This window comes from Cebus imitator, unplaced genomic scaffold (assembly GCF_001604975.1).
Source record: "Cebus imitator isolate Cc_AM_T3 unplaced genomic scaffold, Cebus_imitator-1.0 Scaffold144, whole genome shotgun sequence".
Taxonomy (NCBI): Eukaryota; Metazoa; Chordata; class Mammalia; order Primates; family Cebidae; genus Cebus; species Cebus imitator.
The window spans coordinates 2234465-2258115 of record NW_016107459.1 but is presented as its reverse complement, the minus strand read 5'-3'; the positions used below and the strand labels follow the sequence as shown (position 1 = coordinate 2258115).

Sequence of the window (23651 nt, the reverse complement as noted above, 5' to 3'; positions counted from 1 at the left end):
CTAACATAATTTTCAATTAATGGTGCTCTTCTCCTCTCCTAAGTCTATTTAGTACCTCAAATGGTAACTTCGTGATTAGAATACACCTTTAGTCTCAAGATAATTATTATGCAGTACATTTTAAAAACATTTTATGGCTTTCAAGTACTTTTATAACTGTTATTCCATTTCTTTTCTCACAACCCAGCAAAACAAACACATTTTTAGTCTTATTTCACAAGATGGGAAACCAAGGTTTGATGAATTTAAGACTTGCCAAAACTCAGACACTAAATACAGAGCAGACTTTACTTTCTTATCTCAATAAATCACGAGGTTGTTGCATGTTAGATGAATATGTTTTCAGTCACCTAGTTGCAATAATAATAGTCCTGGGTGAGAGGAATTTTTAAACATATGAGCCTTTATAGTTTGCTTTTTAAAGTTTCATTAAGAATATGAAACATTTGCTTTTAAGATAAATAACTATCTTCAATAGAACATACTGTGTGTGAACTGTTATAAGTGGTAGTCACTCAGAGGTGATTGCTCGTAATGCTTGTTTTCAAATCACTTGGAGTAAGTGAAAAACGAAAGCCCATGAGGATGAATAATTATTGTTCTGGATACATATGCCTGGTTTCTACTGTCAGACAGTGTTTTCAGAGGGTCACCAAGAATATTGCTCTTAACACATATGATTAATGACGATGTAAGATCAAAGATCTGAAAATAATTTTGTAATAATAATTAAAATTAAAATTATTAAAATTCCTTTAAAGTAAATCAGTTTATCCTTGTTTACTAATAGAGACAAATTAATCTTCCTGAAGCATGCCATTTAAAAACTGTCATTTTACCACCAATTTATAATTTTCACAGTCTCACTGCTCCAAAGAACCAAATTCCATAGCTGCCATTTAAAGCTCTTTGCAAATCTTCTCTTCTATCTAATTTAACACTTATTCCATTACTGAGTGTATGTAAACTACCCTCCCCTGGAGTTCTCCATGCGTTTTCATCTCTGCACTTTGGCTTCGTGCTATTCTCTCTTCCTGAAGTGTCTGTGATTTCTTTCTCTAAATTTTTAAATCCAAACTTTGTTTCAGTATCATTCTCAAATATTCCACATTGCCATGTTCCCCCAATCTCTCCATCTGAAACTATTTCACTATAGCTTTTGTCATGAGATATTCAGAATTTCCCAAATTTTGGCTTATTTTTATTCAATAGATCAATGTAAAGAGTGCTAAATGAAACCATACTGAAAGCTATGATGAGATGAGGTTCTGTGGCTGTGTTGACTGTAGGGCTCTGTGGTTTAACAAATTTAGGGGAAATGGTGCTAATCTGTACTAACAAACTTCTTTACAGCAGAATTTCTGATCAATGCCTTCAATGTATGGATGGCCATTCTGAGTCTTCTAGAAGATAGTGTATTAAACAGAAATCCCCAAGCTTGTTTGACCATGGAACTAGTTTCAGGAATATTGGTGTAGTGAAAAAATAGGAACATGGGATTCAGACAAATGTGGATATAAATCTTTATTTTGATACTTATTGGCTGTATGAGCAGTTGTTTAAATTCTGATCTCTGCTCTTTACCTATGTATTATCGATTTGTCAGTACAAATCCCCATGGATTGTTATACAGATTAACTAAGACGCATGGTAGATGTTCAGAAAATACTAGTGACCTTTACTCTTCCAAGTTACAATTAAATTTATTTTATACCTTGGATTAAACACTTTATTTTCTGTTTTAACTATATATATGTACAAATCATTCACTTATTTAACATATACTAACTGGACAAATATTTGTGCCAGTGACTGTACTGATAGATATGGAATACACAGGACAGTTCCTATGCTCAATGAAAAACTATTTTATCTCTAGTCTTAATATCTTCTCAAGGGAGAATTCATAAGCATTTCGTCAATGTGGCCACCTAAGAAACTATCATAATGCATGAAATATGTGCTTAAGAATTATCTTCATAATGGAATCTAACCCACAGGAGAACAGAGACCTTATCTCCTTGCCTGCTTTTTCTTTCTTTTCCTCTCCTCTCCTTTCCCCTCCCCTCTCCTCTCCTCCCTTCCCCTCCCCCCTCCCCTCCCTTCCCCCCTCCCCTTCCCTCCCCTTTCCATTTCTTTCCTTCTTTTCTTTTCTTTTCACTACTGGATTTTATTCTGTCACCCACACCAGAGTGCAGTGGTGCAATCATAACTCACCTTAAGCTCAAACTTCTAGGCTCAAACAATGTTCCCACCTCAGCCTCCCAAGCAGCTAGTACTATAGGCATGCACTACCATGCCAAGCTAATTTTCAGGTCTCTTTATATTGCCCAGGCTGGTGTTGAATTCTTGGCCTCAAGAAATCCTCTCACATAGGCCTCGCAAAGCTCTGGAATTATAAGCATGACCTACTGTGCAAAGATGATACCTGCTTTCTTTAGCACTGCATCCCCAGCACATGGAAAAGAAAAGTGCTTGTCACATCGTAGAGCCTCAAGAAATGTCTATTGAAGGAATGACTGGACAAGAGTAATAGTGAGGTCTGTAATTCACACGTGTACAGTTAACTAGATTTCCAAGAACACATTACTATCCCCCACTCTTAATAGCAGGAATCGTTTTCTTAAATTTTATTAAAATTGTGTTAAAACTACTCATGAATGCATGAAACAAGGAAGCAAAGACAGGCATGTAGTTAGATTTAGGTCATAATTAGGAATTATATTTTCCAAGAAAAGTGTTGGAATATACATTCAAATGTATATAATATAGCTGGTGTCTTAGCACAAATATTTTTGTACCCTTTCAAATTAAACAAATTGTTGTCATGTATTTAAAAAATTGTTTCTTTATATTCTAAAGAGCATTGATACACAAAGTGTGAGTTAATTAAAGAAAGCATTTTAGCTACCCTTTTGGTATCAGAAAGACTTCTTTGCACAGATTCAAAAGATTTTTTTTTTAATCACCAAAGTTAAAAATAAGAATTAAATGACAACTAGTGCTTGTAAGGTTGATTTATAACAATTCGTTACAACTTTAAATGCAAGACAGAAATATTTTGCACATTCACCATTCCAGTTATCCCTCAGATATGGACTCAGTTTGATGTTAGTTGGAAAGTTAACTCAAAAATAGAAGGCCTAGTTCTCCCGTAAAACTCAAAACCTGACACTCACACAAAGGAAAGAGGAAAACTGTGTTATGATTGCCAGAGTATCATTTTTCATTCTATGTAATATTGTCTTATAATTCAAATTTCAAGTTTTAAAGCGGAAAACTGTGCATTGATCTATAGTTGTCACAGAGCTTTCTAGAAGCACTAGAAATCTTCCCAACCCAGTTACACAATCCAGTGAATATCTTTTCGGTTCTAGACAAAACAAAAATATAACAAAGCACAGATCCTCTTTTGACACAGACGGCCACACAGAGCCAAGTTACTAAAAACTATGGCCATAAAAATGAATTGAGCAATGACCTAGAAATCCTCCTAAGCAAATTCCTTTAACCACTCAGATTCAGTCATATTCATTCTTTAAGCTTTGAATAAATTTAGCCTTTTAAATTTTTTATTAACACAACTGTGTATATTTATGATGAACAACATGATGTTTTCAAATATACATATATATATAGAATGGAATGGCTAAATCAAGCTAATTAACATATACATCACCTCATATACTTCTCATTTTTTGTAATTAGAACACTTAAAATCTACTGTCTTAGCAAATTTCAAGTACACAACACATTACCATTAACTGTGGTCATCATGTTGTACATCTCTTAAACTTATTCTTCCACTCTAACTGAAATTTAGTATCCTTTGACTAACATTTTCCCAGTCACCCATCTCGAAACTCCCACCCCTTGTGAACCACCATTTTTGCTCTGCTTCTATGATTTCAGCCTTTTAGAATCCACATATAAATGTGATCATGCAGTATTTGTCCTCCTGTGCCTGGCTCATTTCATTTAACATAATGTTCTCCAGGCTCATCCAACTTGTAGCAAATCAAAATATTTCCTTTGTTTTTAAGGTTGAATCATTTTCCCCTGTGTGTATGTACCACATTTTTTATCTCCACTTATCTATTGATGGACACTTAGGTTAATACCATATCTTGGCTGTAGTGAATAGTCATACAGCGAACATAGGGGAGCAGATATATTTTTGAAATACTGATTCATTTATTTTGGGTTTATACCTATTAATGGAAATCCTGGGTCATATGGTAGGTTTATTTCTGCTTTTGTTGTTGTTGTTATTGTAAGGAAACATTATACAGTTTTTCATAAGGCTGTATTAATTTACAGCCTTACTCCCACCAACAGAGTGCAAGGGTTCCCTTTGGCCCCGTATCCTTTGCCAATATTTGTTATCTTTTGTCTTTTTTATAGTAGCCATTCTGCCAGGTGTGCAGTGATATCTCATTACTTTAATTTGTATTCCCCTAAGGATTAGTGATGTTGAACGTATTTTTATATACCTGTTGGCCATTTGTATGTCTCCTTTTGAAACATGTCTATTTGGATTCTTTGCCCAGTTTTTTAACTGGGTTATTTTCCTTGCTCTTGAGTTGACTGAGTTCCTTATATATTTTATCTATTAACCCTTTATAAGATGTATCAGAAGCTTTTTAGTTTGATGTAGTCCTATCTGACTCATTTTACTTTTGTTGCCTGTGTTTTTGGGGTCATATTTTAAAAATGATTACCTAAAGTCACGGAGCTTTTCCCCTATTTTTTTTTTCTACTGGTTTTACAGTTTTGGGTCTTACATTTAAATTTTTAAGCCATTTTGAGTTGGTTTTGTATATTGTATGAGTTAAGAGTCTAATTTCATTCTTCTGCATAGGGATACCCAGTTGTTCCAACACTATTTATTAAAGAGACTATCCTTTCCCCATTGTGTATTCTTGGCATCTTGGTCAAACATCAATTGACTGTAAATGCATGGATTTATTTCTGGGCTGTTTTGTTCCATTGGTCTATGTGTCTCTTTTCATGCTAGCATTATGCTATTTTGATACTGTAACTTTATAGTAGATTTTGAGATCAAGTAGTGTGATGCCTCTAGCTTTGTTCTTTTTGCTCGACTGCTTTAGCTATTCAGTGTCTTTTGTGATTCTGTATGAATTTCAAGATTGTTTTTCTAATTATGTGAAAACTGTCATTGGAATTTTAATATGGATTACATTAAATTTGTAGACCACTTTGGGTAATATGAAAATTTTAACAATAATTTTAGTTTTACTAATACATGAACATATCTTTCCATTAATGTTTTTCTTTTTCAATTTGTTTCATAAATGTTTTATGGTTTTCAGTGCACAGATCTTTCACCTCTTTGGTTAAATTTATTTGTATGTATTTAATTATTTTTATAGATGACATACAAGGGATTGTTTTCTTGGTTTATTTTATTTATTTATTTTTATTTGAGATGGAGTCTCACTCTGTTGCCAGGCTGGAGTGTAATGGCGCGATCTCAGCTGACTGCAACCTCCATCTCCCAGATTTAAGCAATTCTCCTGCCTCAGCCTCCAGAGTAGCTGAGACTACAGCCATGTGCCACCATGCCCAGATAATTTTTGTGTTTTTAATAGAGATGGGGTTTCACCGTATTGGCCAGGATGGTCTCTATGTATTGACCTCATGATCCTTTCACGTCGGCCTCCCAAAGTGCTGGGATTACAGGTGTGAGCCACTGCACCTAGCCTTTCTTGATTTCTTTTTGGGAAAGTTTATTATTCATGTATAGAATCATTACTGATATTTGTATGTTGATTTTTTGTCCTGCAACTTTACTGAACTCATTTATTAATTTTAACAGTTTTCATTTAGTCTTTAGGATTCTCCATATACAACATCACGTCATCTGCAAGCAGAGACAATTTCCTTCTTCCTTTGTGATTTAGATGGGTTTCTTTTTCCTGTTACATAATTGCTCCACCTGAAATTTGCAGTACTAGGTTGAATAGAAATGGCAAGAGTGGGCATCCTTGTCTTGTTCCTGATCTTAGAGGAAAAACTTGCAACTTTTCACTACTGAACATAATATTAGGTCTGGGCTTATCATATATGGCCTTTGTTGTGTTGAGATACATTCATTTTCTATGCAATTTGTTGAGAGTTTTTCTCATTAAAGGATGTTGAGTTTTGTCAAATTTTTTTTTCTACAGCTATTAAGATGACAGTTTGGGCCAGGCATGGTGGCTCATGCCTGTAATCTCAGCACTTTGGGAGGCCGAGGTGGGCGGATCACAAGGCCAGGAGATCGAGACCATCCTGGCCAATATGGTGAAACCCCATCTCTACTAAAAATACAAAAAATTCGCTGGGTGTGATGACGGGTACCTATAGTCCCAGCTACTCAGGAGGCTGAGTCAGGAGAATCACTTAAATTCAGGAGGAAGAGGTTGCAGTGAGCCGAGAAAGTGACACTGCACTCCAGCCTTGGCGACAGAGTGAGACTCAGTCTCAAAAAAAAAAAAAAAAAAAGAAGATGACGGTATGATTTTTGTCATTCCTTTTGTTAATGTGATGTATCGCATTGATTGATTTGCACAGGTTGAAGCATCTTTGCATCCCAGGGATATATCCCACTTAATAAGTGTGCATGATCCTTTTAATGTGCTGTTGCATTTGGTTTGTTAGTATTTTGTTGACAATTTTTGCATCTATGTTTATCAGGGTTATTGACCTGTACTTTTCTTTTCTTCTAGCGTCCTCAGCAGGTTTTGGTAAGAGGATAATGCTGGCTTTATAACATGAATTTGGAAGTAGTCTCTTTCTTTAATTTTTTGGAAGAGTTTGATGCAGGTTAATGTTAGTTCTTCTTAAATAAAAGTGCAGGTCCTGGGCTTTTCTTTGATGTGAGACTTTTTATTTCTGATTGAATCATCTTATTGATAATTGGTCTGTTCTGGTTATCTATTCCTTCATGATTCAGTCTTTGTAAGTGTTGTGTTTCTTACATTCGTCTTAATCACAAAGATAGTAGATGTAACTTTAACAAAATTATACTCATAATAAAGCTAATACATCATTAAGTTGCAATTCCCACTTGCATTAAATAATTTTAGTTAAATTATATAGCTTGCTTATATATTATACATTGTATTAAAAATTCAAGAAAAACATTTCAAAGAATAGGTAAATTTTGTGTTTATAGTTCCTTCTGCTCTAGTTAAAGATTGTTAAATGACTTCATGTAACACAACATTGCATCTTGATTCTGAAATTCTGCCTTTTAAGTTATCATACTTTAATTACTTTAGCGAAAGTGATAAGATGCTAAAACAATAGTTTTTTATGGTATGACATCCTTCTAAATAATGAAAGGGTGTTTTTGTGATTTAATTGATATTAAGTGATCTAGAATTGATGTGTTTTGTATTTTAGGTAGTACTAGTAAAATCTTTTAATAGGATACGACACTGAAAGAAAGTATGAAAAGATCAAACTACTTCAATAAAACTTGTCATATATTCCAGAACATCCCACCTTGCAGCATTGCATATTTCCTACCAACCTATGTACTAACTGTAAATGTACTATAATGAGATTTGGTGGAGTGAACTCTGCAGTTCTGCTCCAGTTAAAGAAGGTTGCTGGAGAAAGTCAAATTTCCAGGCCTGTACAACATAATATCTTAAATCTTCCTTTTGCCATAAGAAAGATAAAGTCATGGGGAGGAATACAACCCAGGCATACATAATAGCTAAGGCTAACGTTGGGTTAGAATGCTTTTCAATGAAACATACATGGAGTATCACAAGGTACAAATTGATGATCATGAAAATGTGTTTCAAGATGATGTGTTATTTTTTTCAGTATCACCTAATAAACAAGATATGCTTATAAAATGTATGAAGGGGCTAGGTGCAGTGGCTCACACCTGTAATCCCAGCACTTTGGGAGGCTGAGGCGGGTGGATCATGAGGTCAGGAGTATGAGACCAACCTGACCAACATGGTGAAACCCCATCTCTACAAAAATTAGCTAGGCATGGTGGTTGCATACCTGTAATCCCAGCTACTCAGGAGGCTGAGACAGGAGAATTGCTTGAACCCTTGAACTCAGGAGGGTTGTGATGAGCTGAAATCATGCCACTACCCTCCAGCGTGGGCAACAGAGTGAGACTCTGTCTCAAAAAATAAATTAATTTAATTTAATTTCTAAAAATACATATATATATATATATGTATATATATATATATATATGTATATATATATATATATATATGAAGGGCTTAAGGGTGAGTAATGTCTGATTCATTCTTACATTTCTGTAGCTTAACATAATATCTGATATTAATAGACTTTAATAATTTGTTTGATAGCACTGTATATTACATTTTGGGGAAATATAGATATTGTTTTAAGTAATTATTTAATTGCATTAAGCATGTATTCATGCTCACTTTATAGTAGTATCCTAGAACTACAGTATTTGTGGTGCCTTACCACTATTATGAAATTAAACATATGCTAAAAATAAGAAATAAATGTCATGTCATTATCAAGTCTTATTGCCATATATCTCACAAAGATCCAATCAGAGGATTGCATTTGAATCTGGATTTCTATATTCATTTGAAATGTCTTATTAACAAGCGTACACTCATACTCATCATAAGACTTCTTGGAATAACATGCTAATTACTTTCCTGCACTCTGGCTCCCAAACCACAATGCATCCTATTATAAAAGCAAATCATTGCAAACTTCAAACAGCATGCATCCTTGAGATGCCACTATTAAAGGGAGCACCGTGATGGGAAATCTTTGATGTTATCAGGTATGATGGAAACTGCACATTTGTATTTGCGTAAGTCCTGTAGACCAAAGCATTTCCCCTATCTTTAAATAACCTGAAACCAGTTTCAAGTTCCCAAATGCTCTTCAAAGCAACGCACCTTAGAAGTAATGCTGATGGCATTTCAAATTCAAGGTAGTTTGCTTTTTCCATCTCCAGACTTCAAGCAGATCTGAAATTATAGGTTCAAAGGGAAAAGATATTATCTACTTTTACCCAAACCATTAGGCTCTGGTTTGATGAACAAACTATCATAGGTAATAAACTTACCTATGGTTATGAAAACATGGCCTGTAACCACGTAGCTCAGAGTCTGAATAATGAAACTGCTTCTAGGGAATTCTTCTGACCCCTAAGTATTTAGATACTTCATGCTTCAGTTCTTTCTTTTTCTTGTGTTGTTGACCAAAAGTTGAAATGTAAACTTTGGGCCATGGTAACACAACAACTGTACACAGCTCACCTCCTCCTGAATGGGACATCTGTGAAGCTGAATACAAAAATCAGTGTGTGCTTGACTCTGGTGCCCACAGGGAGCCTGAGCCACACAATTCAGAACATTCAGACTATGAATAACTCCTGTAGCAGCAGAGTTGGTCTGTGGCTTTTTAAAAGGCTTCAGATTTGTGGTCAGTAGAACCATCCTTGAGCCTATTTGAGCTAAAGGATACAGTGGACCTACTGAATTCCTCCAGCATTTAATTAGGCTTCCTGTAATTGCTTTAAGTAAAAGTGGGGGAGAATGAGACCTGAAGTTATCATCTTGGGACACCAGATATTTGAATGTGGTTTTAATATCCTGAGCATATTTGTTGCTGCTCTGCATCTTATAAAGAGCCATTATAGTTCTAAGGAAACACAAATTGCAAATTTATCAGCCCTTTGGTGACAGTAAGTTACTGCAGTAATCTTAAAGGAAGAGGTTTATTTCCAGTAACTGAATTTCTCCATGAAGAGGGAATGTATAAATAAATAAAGCAGGCTGGGCGTGGTGGCTCATGCTTGTAATCTCAGCACTTGGGAGGCCAAGGAGTGTGGATCATTTGAGGTCAGGAGTTCGAGGCCAGCCTGGCTAACCTGGTGAAACCCCATCTATACTTAAAATACAAAAAGTAGCCAGGTGTGGTGGAGCACCCCTGTAATCCCAGCTACTCAGGAGGCTGAGGCAGGAGAATTGCTTGAGCCTGGGAGGCAGAGGTTGCAATGAGTCAAGGTCATGCTATTGCACTCCAGACTGGGTGACAGAGTGAGACCCTGTCTCAAAAAAATAATAATAATACTAATAATAAATAAATAAAGTAGGTAAAAAGTATTAAGCACCAGAGAATGGAGGGGAAAAAAGAAAGAGATAGAAAGATATGGGGACTGGGGAAGGAGGTTGTGCTCCATTTTCCCATAGATTTCCAGAATCGGAATAATGTGAAAAAATACAATAAGATAGGAAAATGAGAGGCCTGAGCAGGGACCAGGGAAGAGGGAACAAAGTAGTGTTATTTGTTAATGGCCTGGGATGTTTGCTGAGCGATTGTTATGTTAGTTAGACATTGGCTAAAATAATATACTAATCTTCTTTCCGCAAGAGGAAAAGTTTTTTAAGGAAAGTTCTGAAATACAGGCTTTAAGGTATTTCAGAAAATATACCCTCCCCTGTAACCTATAATCAAACTGTTTAAGAAATTTTAACTTTTATGAACTTATACAACTATAAAGAATTGAATATATACACACAGATATATATATATGCACGCATACACCTACACACATATCTGTATCTCTTTCATAAATCATATATATGTATATATTTAATTCTCATCTGATCATGTCATCTACTTGCTTAAAACACTTTAGTAATATCCATGGCTATTAAGAAGAAACTGAAAATCTTTTTTTTTTCTTTTCCCTTTTCTTTTGAGACAGAGTCTCACTCATTGCCCAGACTAGAGTGCAGTGGTACAATCTCGGCTCACTCCAGCCTCGGCCTCCCAGGTTCAAGCAATTCTCCTGCCTCAGACTCCCGAGTAGCTGGGATTACAGGCATGCACCACCACACCTGGCTAATGTTTGTATTTTTAATAGAGACAGGGTTTCACCATGTTGGCAGGACTGGTCTCGAACTCCTGACCTCAAGTGATCTGCCTACCTTGGCCTCCCAAGGTGCTGGGATTACAAGTGTGAGCCACCGTGGCTGGAGGAAACTGAGAATCTTAAACATTGTAGATATGAGCAGCTCTCAATTCAGCATGCTTTGGGATTACTTGGCAGGCATGTCAAAACACAGAGCTGCTGGACCCCACCCCAGAGATTCCTATTCAGTGATGCTGGCTTGGCCTGAGAATGTGCGTTTGCAGCAGGTTCCCAGGTGATACTGATGAAGCTGCTCTGGGGACCACACTTTGAGAACCACTGGTCTACATGACTATATAAACTAGACCCTTTCTTGTCTCTAGCTTCATCTCATGCTGCTATTCTCTGTGTGTGGTGCTCAGTTGTCTTCACCTAAATTCTCAAACTCCTAATTCCCTTTCCTGCCCTTTTCCATATGTCGAGTCCCTCCTGCTCACCATATAATTTGACCAAGCTAACTCCTACTGAATCCTTCATGCTAGACTGGGTTTCCTGGTTACTCACTCTCATCCCTACACCTCTCCTTTGCAGCACTGAACACAATTGTATCTAAATAATAAGTTGTATGATGCATTGTGAATGTGATACCTCTTCACAATAATATAAGTTCATTGAGGGGAAGGACTGTTTTACTGATTACTCTCATAAGTGCTGGTACAGTATCTTTTACATAATTGATACTTAATATTTATTCAAAGAATAAAAGAATGGATGGACACATGAATCGTGCAAAACAATATATTTAGTTATTCTCACTGTACCCATACTTGACCCAAAGCAAATTCTCCTCTTCCCTAGGGGTGTTCTGCTGGCTTCCTCAATGGACACTGTGCGGAAAGGGTGCAAGTTCAAGCTCCAGGAGAACTGGCAGTGTCCACATATGTTGTTCAGAGAACTCCTCTTGCTCAGAGCAAAGAGGCACATTGAACAATGAATGTCTGAAACAGCCTTGATAATTCAAGATAAATACCTCTAAAATGATAATACCAGACGCTTAGTTCAATTTTTTGTTATTCAAGATTACATAATGCTGTGAAATAAATTCCAAGTATTTGAGCATTTTAGCTGGAGGCCACTTTAACAGGGTTTTAGTACATTACAATTACAGAGAAACATTTTGGGACTTTCAAAATGTTATGCATGAAAACCTTAAAGTTCCATATTCTTTGGCTACAATACCAGAGGTTTGTTAACTAAGGCTAGTATATCTTTCAAGAAAAGCAATGTACCACTTAACTGAAACACAACTGTTAAAGTAATTTAGTTATTAAATAATCACCACAATGACTGTTGTTTTTAGCTATTGTAAATCTGTGTACATATGGTTATTTTACCCACATCCTATATCATTGAGGTAAAAACCTTAGAAGATGTGAAATTCAAGTTCATATTTCAATGTAGAGAGGGAGGTGAAAAGTAGTGAGCTATATTGGGAAAGAAATTATTTTGTGGAGTGATAGAGCCATTCCATTTTTATCTTCAGAATAATCCAGAAGATTTGAAATAGCAAATAAGAGAATGAAAAAGTTGTTGAATAAAATAACTGCTGTGAGAAGAAAAATCAAAAGACATGAGAGACAATATCTGGGATGTTGATCTGTGGCATCAAAAGGGTTGATGGGGAGAAAATATGACGTGATGGTTTATATTTCTTTAGTATGAGTCTTGTGTTGACTTAAATCTTCCTTTCTCTCTTGTCAGGTCTTATTGTCCGGGAAGTGAGCATTGAAATTTCGCGCCAGCAAGTGGAAGAACTCTTTGGACCTGAAGATTATTGGTGCCAGTGTGTGGCCTGGAGCTCAGCGGGCACCACAAAGAGCCGGAAGGCGTACGTGCGCATTGCCTGTGAGTCATTGTTCATAAACACCTTGGGTCTGAGAAGGTGATGAACATAAAAGTTTATACTGTAACTACCCCAGCACCAAAGAAACCTGCTCAAAAATCCTGGTCAAAAACTGCTCCCGGATTTCTGCATTTGAGCTACATATTCCTTTTTGGTCACCAGGATTTCATTTTATTTTTGATTTTTTTAATTTTCAATTTTTGTGGGTACATAGTAGGTGTATATATTTACATGGTGCGTGAGATGTTTGATACAGGCATGCAATGCATAATAATCACATCATGGGGAATGAGGTATCTCCTCTGGCATTTATTTTGTGTTATAAACAATTCAATTATACTCTTTCAGTTATTTTAAAATGTACAATTATTATTGATCATAGCCACCATGTTGTGCTATCAAATAGTAGGTCTTATTTATTCCTTCTAACTATTTTTTGTACTCATTCATCATCCGCACCTCCCCACAAAACCATGCTGCTACCCTTCCCCGCCTCTGGTGATCATCCTTTTACTCCCTATGTCCATGGGTTCAATTGTTTTCAGTTTATTTTCTGTTTCAAGGCACTGAGTAGGTTTTTTTGTTTGTTTGTTTGTTTTTTATGGATGTGAAAGAGGTGTTCTACTATCCAAATATTTTGATTTAAAAAAACAAATATGCTAGGACTTAGGCTATAGGAAAATCAAGTGTATTCTTCTAATGAGTTTATTCCACCACTTTAATACAAAGTTGAGTTGTTGTCCGAATGAAAACAGAGATTACCAAGATAAAGCTTCTCTATTTATTTTGGAACCATTCTAGTATATTGGACCACAAACAGCACTGTTTTCCAAATTGTGGTCATTTCTAGTGTATACAAGTTCAGGAAGAGCTTAAAAGGTACCTTGCAAAAAAAGGGTTCCATAATCAAATAAATGTGAGAAACACATTTTTGACAAAGTTATAGGAGCTCCTTCATTGCAAAACTTCTCAAGATTATTTAATATGCTGATGTGCATATTATCACCAATAGGAGAAGGAGCCTGCATCTTTGCAGAGCCCTTTCGTCAGTAAATATTCTCGCCGTCTTGGGCAACATGGATGCCATGTAATCCGTCTCAAGGTTTCATATTGAGAAATTTTCTCACATATGAGAAAGCACTGAAATCCATGTTTTCTTTTCTGAACCTTTACATCTCTGCATTTTACTAATTTTATTTTGTGTTGGAAACCAATATCACTTACCTCTAAGTCCCATCTACCCTGGTTCTAAAGCCTCGCCCAATTCTATACTTGTCTCTGCCTCCCTTTCTTTTTCATCTAGCTCTGGACCACTGCAGATCTTCCCCTTAGTCTCCACGGCACAAGCCTTTCCTCTATTCCAGCCCTTCCTCCATGTTACCACAAACACAGTCTTTCTAAAACTCAGGTCTCCTCTTGATAAGTTGTGGCTCTGTACCCCACCAAAATCTCACCTCGAATTGTAAATATCCCCATGTGTTGAGGGAGTAAACTAGTGGGAGGTAATTGAATCATGAGGGTGGGTTTTTCCTGTGCTGTTCTCATGATAGTGAATAAGTCTTAGGAGATCTGATGGTTTTATAAAGGGGAATTCCCCTGTACATGCCCTTTTGCCTGCCACCATGTGAGATGTTCCTTTGCTCTTTTTTCACCTTCCACCATGATTATGAGACCTCCCTAGCCATGTGGAACTGTGAGTCCATTAAACCTCTTTCCTTTATAAATTACCCAATCTGGGGTATGTCTTTATTAGCAGCATGAAAACAGATGAATACGCCTCTCATCTCGCCTCCCAAATTTTATAGTGACAAGTGAGATAGTCAAAATGCCTTACAATGGTATATACCATTGAATTAGTTTTCTAAGGCTCCTGTAACAAAATACAACAGATTGGATTGGATGGCTTAAAGAACAGAAATTTATTTTCTACAGTTCTGAAGGCTGGAAGCGTGCTCTCAAGGTGTCAGCAGGTTTGGGTTCTCCTGAGGCTGCTCTTCTTGGCTTGCCGGTGGCCTCTTTCTCACTGTGTCTTCACGTGGTCTTTCCTCTGTGTGTGTGTATCCCTGGCATCTCTCTGTGTGTCCGAATTTCCCTTCTTATAAGGACCCCAGTCAGATTGGATTAGGCCCACACCAGCAGCTTCATTTTAACTTAAAATGAAGCTTCAAAAGCCTTGTAACCCAATATAATCACATCCTCAGGTACTGAAGGTTAGGGCTGAGCATCAGAATTTGGGAGAGTGGGATGTAGTTCAGCCAATAACAACCACATTTTGTGGTTTACATATCCAACCCATGTTTCTAGCTCTGACATGTAAGGATTTCTACATTGTAGTTACACTAGATTAAATATGCTTTGACTTCCATGGCTTTCAGCTCTTCATGCTAAAGCATTGCACCCTTACCTTACTACCTTTCACAACATATATATGTGAATGTGTGTATATCTATGTTGTGAAAGGTAGTAAGGTAAGGACGTGTGTGTATTTGTGTGTGTGTATGTATGTGTGTATATATATACACATATGTATATATGTGTGTGTATATATATACATATGTAGATATGTACATACACATGTTTATATATATACACACACAAATACAAAATCAAGATTTACTCTGTTCTTGGGACAATTGTGGATATAGGGGTTGGTACTAGAAACAAAACATGTAACCATCCTTGCCCTCATGGAGCTCATGTTGTGGTGAGGAAAGGCAAACTCTACATAAAATGAATGATCATCAGGTCTAGAGCAGATGGCAAGTGCCATGAAGAAAAAAAAAGCAGGAAAAGAGAATTTGTAGAGTTGGGAGAATGTGGTCAGGAAGGTTTGCTGAGGAAGTTGACAGTTGCATAGACCTGAAGGAGGGGCAGGAGGGAATCAGACAGCGGGGACTGCGGCTGGCACAAAGACCCTGAGGCAGGAGTGTGCTGGAGGGTCCCAAGGACAGCAGTGAAGCCAGAGTGGCTAGAAGAGTGAGGGAGTAAGAGGACATCCCCAGATGCAGTGAGAAAGGTAAGGCCTGGGCTAAGGACGGGAGGGGTGAGTGGAGATGGCATAGGGTTCTGTAGGTGCTGAAATATCTTTGGTTTTGTTTGTTTGTTTTTTGAGATGGCGTCTCCTTCTGTCACCAGGTTAGAGTGCAGTGGTACAATCACAGCTCATTGCAGCCTTGATGTCCCAGACTCAGGTGATTCTCCCATCCCGGCCTCCCAGGTAGCTGGGACTACAGGCATGTACCACCATGCCCAGATACATTTTTGTATTTTTTGTAAACATGTAGTTTCACCGTGTCACCCAGGCTTATCTGAAATTCCTGTGCGCAAGCGATTTCACCCACTGCAGCCTCCCGAAGAATTGGGATTACAGGCGTGAGCCACCACACCTGGCCCGTATCTGGTTTTGAGGATAAGTTGGGAACACTTTGGAATCCTTGCAGCAGAGGAACTCATGGCCTGACTTCCATTGGCAGAGTCACCTGGCTGCTGTGTTGAGAATGGACCATGATGGGCAAGGGGAGAAGCAGGAAGACCAGCGATGAGGCTACAGCTGTGAGAGGTGTTAGGCCAGTGTTGAATGAAAGCAGTGGAGACAGTGAGGCCAGGATTTCCTATATATTTAAAAGTAGAGATAACAACTTTGTTGAGACCTTGGATATGTGATGTGAGAGAAAGAGGGGAATGGATGACTTGAAAGGGCTAAGCTTTTTCAAGGATTTCTTTCAAATGTCTTTAGTGAAGCCATTCCTGCCTCACAGGTGGACGAGGCTGGACATTCCTTTCTCAACACTTTCAGAGCAGTTTGTCTGTACTACTAACACAGGACTTGTCTTACTTGAATTATATTCACTTGTAAAATCTGTGTTTCATGCCAGTGAGTTCCATAAGATCAAGAATTCTATTGTACTTAACTTTATATTTCTCATGCTTAGTACAATGCTTAGAATATCACAGATGTTTAATGAGTTTTTGAATTAAAACTGTTACAAAAATTCCCAGTGAAGATTATTAAAATGTTTGACATTAATCTTTCCTCTCTGAGAATGTCTAAAAAGATTTTCTCTTCATCTTAAGTGGATTCTCCATGAAATTCTGTGGGATGGAGCCATACATGCAGCCAGCGTATTGAGGGGTGTCCTTAGGAACAATATGCTAAGGATACTAGGATATCAGGTGGAGGAATAAAGGCAATAGGTTGGGCAGAGGGAGAAATTGAGCTGCAGGGCAAATACAACATTATGATTCCACAGGGATCTCTGAAACTCACATGGCCCTTAGGAGTTATGGCACCCTGGGGCGGAGGGGGTGAGCAGACCCGTATTCCCGCACATAGACTAGTCAGTGGATGCAGACCCGCCTTTACTCCCTACCCCATCAGCATGTGTAGCAGGGGCCAAGTCAGCTCTGTACCACTGAGGGTGATTCCAGGAGGGAGAAGCTGAGGCTTTCACCATCACTTCCAACAGGTGCGACCAGACCTGAAAGGATCTCCTGGTAGCATCTTACAACATCCACTGCCACAAATCCTGAAGAATTGATTTTGTTGATTATAAAGAAAGACACTTTTAATCATGTTTAAAAAGAAACAGAAAAACAAGGGTTTCAGTCAAACATTTAATTTAACTCAACATCAGTTTCAAATTGTAAACAAAGGAGGCACAAGGATAGAAAGCTATTCTTTTCTCTTTCACTTCTATGTATTCATGAATATCAAGCACAATAAATACTTAGAATTGCCAGTCTACAGTCCACACCACATTGACTTGCTAAAGCTGAATTTCAAGAGCTGCATAGTTTCAAATAATGAATTTTTAGTTAAAAAGCTCTCAATTTTCATTAATTTGAAGAGAATATTGTTGTGCCAATTTTGTATATATAACTATACATGTATGAGTAGATATATTCTTTTCAGCACACAAACATTAAATACATAAAAGTTTAAAATCCCTTTCTTTGCAGTATATTCTATAAACTTTGTTATTTGGCTTTTAAATCTGGTTTGACATTTTCAGATAAAGAAACTCTTCTTCTAGGTCAAGATTAATTTATCCACGGCATCTTTTCACCCTCATGCAATAATATTCAAGAGCAGTTTGCCTATAATTCTGCAGCTAACTGAACTCATGTGTGTGTACCTAAGGAGCACCACCCAATGTGTAAAGATTTACTCATACAGATGTGCATCATAATAAGAACAAAAAAGGTAGAATTTTCAAATTCTCTCTCTACAGGCTGATCCCTATCATTAGCAGATCCTTGCTAATGTTGTAGAAGGTTGTGAGGTTTTTGGTTTTTGCGTTTTGTTATTTCTTGAGATAAAGTCTTGTCCTGTCCCAGACTGGAGTGCAGTAGCACAATCTCGGCTCACTGCAACCTCTGCCTCCCGGGTTCAAGTGATTTTCCTGCCTCGGTCTCCCACCGTGTAGCTGAGATTACTGGCATGCGCCACCACCCCTAGCTAATTTTTTTTATTTTTAGTAGAAATACAGGTCTCTCCATGTTGCCCAGGCTGGTCTTGAACTGGTGAGCTCAAGCAATCCACTTGTTTTAGTCTCCCAAAGTGCTGGGATTATAGGCATGAGCCACTGTGCCCAGTCACTTACAAGTTTTCTAGTCTGCCCAGTATCAAGTGAGCTGTGGTGCTTTGCCTGGTAATACTTGACAGATGGCCATCACATAAATGGCAACTGGAGTTTAAACTCATCACAGGTCAAGATAACCATGATGCTAAAGTTAAACAAGCATGATTACCTCTCACCTAATTAGATTTATGCTCATTTGATGTACTATGGAGGGTCCCATAGTTCTTTCATGAAAAAGGTATATTTTCAGTTTATAAACCATAAATGAATATTATCTATTAATTTCTGTATTTAAGCTTGCCTACAATATTTTACACATTCAAACCATGTAAAATATAAAAACAGATTTGTGAGACAATCAAGGCAGAGGAAAAAATGGAAATATGAACATTAGGATTCAGCCAGGCATGTGCTGAGAACATAACACATCTGCTTTAAAATCCTGCACATTTATAAAACGGCAGTGCCAGAGTTCCTAGGTGGGCCCAGTAGCTTTCATTCAGAGAGAAGTTTATTCTGAGAGAATTCAAGTTGCCACTACAGTGGTGTCCTAAGCAGAACGCTTATGGTAATACAGAGCCCACTGTCATCACGGGTTTGTTTCTTTGAGTGTCTATTGCTATAGGCTAATGAGCGAATCCCAAGGCATAAGGTTCAGGCAAAATGTTAACACACAAGGTCTTTCCTCAGAAACAGTTTGGATTTCAATAGCACTGCTCTTGGTGTTACCATTGTTGATAATGTTGTGGTTGTGTTGCAGGGGTAAGGATATGAGGGAAAGAGCAGCATTAGCAGAGTGGTTAGTAGCACAAGCTGAGGGACAGATGGACTCATGTTCAAATCCTAGTGCCATCACTTCCTGCTGTGACCTTAGTCAAGTTACTTCACCTCTGTGAGCCTTAGTTTCATCAACCATAACATGAAAACGATAGAGTATTTTTTAAGATTAAATGAGATAAACCCGTAAAACATATGGCATAGTGCCAGACACAGTGCAAATGCTCAGCGAGTGATGATAGGTATTCATAAAAATGGATACAACAATTCTAAACAACTTTGTAGGTTTATTTTGAAACAACAATATTGATCAAATTTTGAAAACTAAAAAGACTGTTTCATGTCCCAGAAGTAGGCTGTCAGTCCTAGAGGTTGAAATTCTCTGCTGATTCACATAAAATTTGACTGTAATTTCCACCCCCTTCCTGCCCATTCCTGAGGGTGGAAGAACATGCCATATGGTCAGCCTTATCCTACAATCATGAGCTATAATGGGATTTACGTGCACCGAAGATTCATCTTCCGGGGAACAGCAGGATGGCTCCTCCAGATTTCCTCTCGATTGTGTGTGCAAACCAATAAATCACAGCCAGCATCACAAAGCCTGCCAGCCACAAAGAGGAATAAGGTAGTTCCTGGAAAGAATTAAGGATGATCAAGGGCCATTCCCGGCTTCCTCTCACAGCTCACTCATCCTTTTCTCTGAGATTATAACTACATTTGTGAACCACCTGTGAATTTGGATCAAGTCTTATTTGTGAGTCCGTAGTAGCCAGCACACTACCTCAAACAGCAGTGTCCAGTAGAAAATATCATGCCAGCCACAATATCATTTAAACTCTTCTAGTAGCCACAATTTTAAAAGAAACATAAAATTAATTTTAGTAATGTATTTCACTTAGTCCAATATGTCTAAACTATCATTTCAACAGTATTACCAGTATCGACAAGTATTAATGAAATACTTTTCATTACTTTTGTCATACTAGTTTTTCAGAGCTGGGGTGTGTACCCTTACAATGACTTCAGTTATGACCAGCCACAAGTCAAGTGCTTAAAAGCCTCATGTGGTTTGCGTTGGACAGATAGGCTCCACAATAATAATGATAATAATGGAAGCACTGTTTCAATCATGCTTTATGTATTAAGTCATTCAGTCTTTGCAAGGACACTATGTGATGAGTGCTATGATTATTCCCATTTTATAGATGAAGAAATTGATAGCAAAGGGAGGTAAAAAATCACCTGATGTTACACAGCTGGTGTATGGAGCAGTGAGTCAGGCGAGCAGACAAGTCCACTTGTTTAACCAGCCCACTGGGTACAAAGAAGGGAGGAGGAGACAAGGATTTGCAGATCAGCTGGCAATTCACAAAAACATCTTATTCTCTACATGCATAATGTTTATAATTGGTGCAATGTCTCAGGCCTGTAATCCCAGCACTTTGGGATGCCAAGGCGGGAGGATCACTTGTGCACAGGAGTTTGAGACCAGCCTGGGCAAAATAGTGAGACCTCATCTCTAAAAAAAGCTCCCCCTCCAAAAAAAATAGCCAAGTGTGTTGGTATGTACCTGTGATCCCAGCTGGGATCCTCCTGCCTCAGCCCAGAAGGCTGAGCTCAGGAGGTCAAGGCTGCAGTGACCCATGATCACACCGCTGCACTCCAGCCTAGGTGACAGAGTGAGATCCTGTCTCAAAAGAAAAAAAAAAAAAATGGGCTGAATGTGGTGGCTCACGCCTGTAATCCCAGCACTTTGGGAGGCCGAGGTGGGTGGATCATGAGGTCAAGAGATGGAGACCATCCTGGCAGACAAAAAGAAACCCCATCACTACTAAAAATATAAAAATCAGCTGGGCATGGTGGCACATGCCTGTAGTCCCAGCTACTCACGAGGCTGAGGCAGAAGAATTGCTTGAACCTGGGAGGCAGAGGTTGCAATGAGCCAAGGTCGTGCCACTGCACTCCAGCCTGGTGCCTGGCAACAGAGCGAGACTCTGTCTCAAAAAAAAAAAAAAAAAAAAAGAAAATTATAAGTTCACTATTATTTATAATATAGAAGCATAAAAGGACCTTGGCTTCCTGCCTCTCTTCTTATGCTTGGTCTGCTCTAACCACACCCATTTCCTTGTTTCCGGAATGCAGTAGATTCATTTCACATAGAGGCTGTTTGCAACAACCGCTTCTTCCCACTTGGAACATTCTTACCCGAAGTCTAAAACTGGCATACTTTCTTCTTTCATTCAGATTTATGCTGAGATGTCACCCTACAGAGGGGTCTGTCTGTCCTGACCTCAACCCTGTCACTCGCCTAAACCTAATCCTGCTTTATTTTTCTCCGTAAGATTTTTCCTCATCATTATTTGTTTTCTTTCAACTTAACCACCTGCCATACCAGAATGTAAGCTTCACAAGGACAGAGGCTTTCTTTTCTTTCTTGTTGTCTCCAGAGCCTAAAAGAAGTGTCTTGCCTGTGGCTGGTGGTAAATAAATTAAAACATAAATAAATGAAATAACATTGAATTAAATTGAAAGCACATGATGGGGAAAACTGATGATACAATTCAATTCAAATCATTTGTTCATTTAATAAAAATGCTTTTTCCCCAAGGAATTCAAGAACATCAGGTAGCTGGACTTGATTGCCTCTGTGCTCCCACTCTTCTCGCCCCCATGGCATTCTTATACTTACTATGTTTCTGCATAGCACTTCTCACCTTCTAACCCATCATACATTTACTTATTTATTAGTTAATGGTTTGTGTTTTGTTCCCGCTCACCCACTTAGAAAGTAAGGTCTACATAGGCAAAGATACGTGTTTGGTTTTTTCACTGATGAATTCAAAATGCCTAGGATGATTCTTGTCACAATGTATTCTTGTCAAGAAATATCATAAAGGAATGAATGAATTGGCATTTCTATATTTAAGTATCTGCAGTTAGATATATATGTAATGTCATGAATTATTGTGTTGGTTCACATGTGCAGAAGTCCTGACTTGCGGCCTTATATTCTGCTTTTTTATTTTCCACCTGTCTATTCTAGTTGGCATAAGACAAAATTAATTACACAATTTAACAAAAATAATGCATTTCTTTAAACAAGCGTCCTGAAAGATGTAGGTCATACTATGAACAGTTCTAGTAGCCTGATGCCAAATGTCTTGCTAGAATTCAGAAGGCTCCCCCGTACATCAGAATAGATGGTGTCACTTTCCTAAGGTACATTTCTGAATTGTGGCCTGATACCTTGCATAACAACCATTAAAGCCTGCATTAATCCAATTATAAGTAATAGAGGCCATATTTTGAATTGGATAAGATTAAATACGTACTTTCAACATTTTTAGATAAGGGAAAAACATTTAAACAATAAATTAATTAATCTTTTTTATATAAATCTTGAAAGTTATCTTAGTTTATCATGTTATTCCTATTTCAAGATTAAATATTACAATGCATACCTTTGTCAGTCTATAGTTTTTCAAACATATTTGCTTTTGTATATAGGCAGAAGTTCCCAAGTTTCATGCATGCCCCACAATTTCATAGGCATTTATAGCTCATATTTATTCTGAGAGGTAGACAACAAATTCATAGAACACAGCCTCATAAGTCATATTTGGGGGGAAATCATCTATACATATGTTATAGGCAGGGCTGGTAACCCACTGGACAAAAATGTGTTATTAAAGTATGTTTTATGCTGTATGAAAAGTGAAGTTTATGGCTAAAATGCTTATTTGCAAGAAAACAGCATGTCTGCAATCATTGCATTCTTTTTTTGTACTCTGTGAAAAGAGCCTTAACTTTTTGGTTTGTCAGGTTCCTCATCCATAAAGTTGGCATATTTCTTATTATTTATCCCTAAGACATACCTTAAAAAACATTGTGATGACATATAATCATTTTTTTTCTGAAACTAAAGATGTAGTGTGAATATAAAAGAGTGGCTTGTATGGATTTTTTTTCTCCCTCTTTTCTGTAGTGGATGTCATTTAGAGTGCTAGCTGTAAAATATTTATTTTAAAAAAAAACTCTTTAACAAGACTATCTGAATACAAATGTGTTTGTTTGTCCTATAAATGCACAAAAGTCAAGAAATAACAAAGAATGACTGAAATTATCCTTCCGTTCTAAAGACGCTTTGTTCCCTGGAGTTTCTCCCATTTAAATGATCTCAGTGCAGTAAGTGTTAGCCAGGTCTTGGCACGACTGAAGAAATTACCAAGCTTAACCTTCTGCTGACTTGCTGCAGATCATTCTAACCTCTCTTCCTGGTTATAAGTTATGATATTACAAAAGTCTTCATGGTAAATTCCTAAGAGAGAACAAAAACTTTATCCCTTACAAAAGCAAAATGAGGTTATAAAATAACAGGACAAAAATCAAAATCTATTTTCTTTATTCTTTCTTCTCTAAAGTCGTCTCTGTCCTAGTAGCCAACGTTTAAGGCATGCTTACTGTGCGCCTAACCCTGTTAGAACACCCTTGTTCA

General features: G+C 37.6%; 1 protein-coding gene across 2 annotated transcripts in view; it reads left to right on the top strand.

Annotated features, from left to right (window-relative positions):
- UNC5C (unc-5 netrin receptor C) overlaps positions 1-23651 on the top strand; it is a 381554-nt gene that overhangs the window by 235037 nt on the left and 122866 nt on the right. For both annotated transcript variants that reach the window (XM_017542439.2, XM_017542437.2), the window contains exon 3: positions 12653-12796. In XM_017542439.2, coding sequence (XP_017397928.1) covers positions 12653-12796 — 144 coding nt within the window. The remainder of the gene's footprint in view (positions 1-12652; positions 12797-23651) is intronic.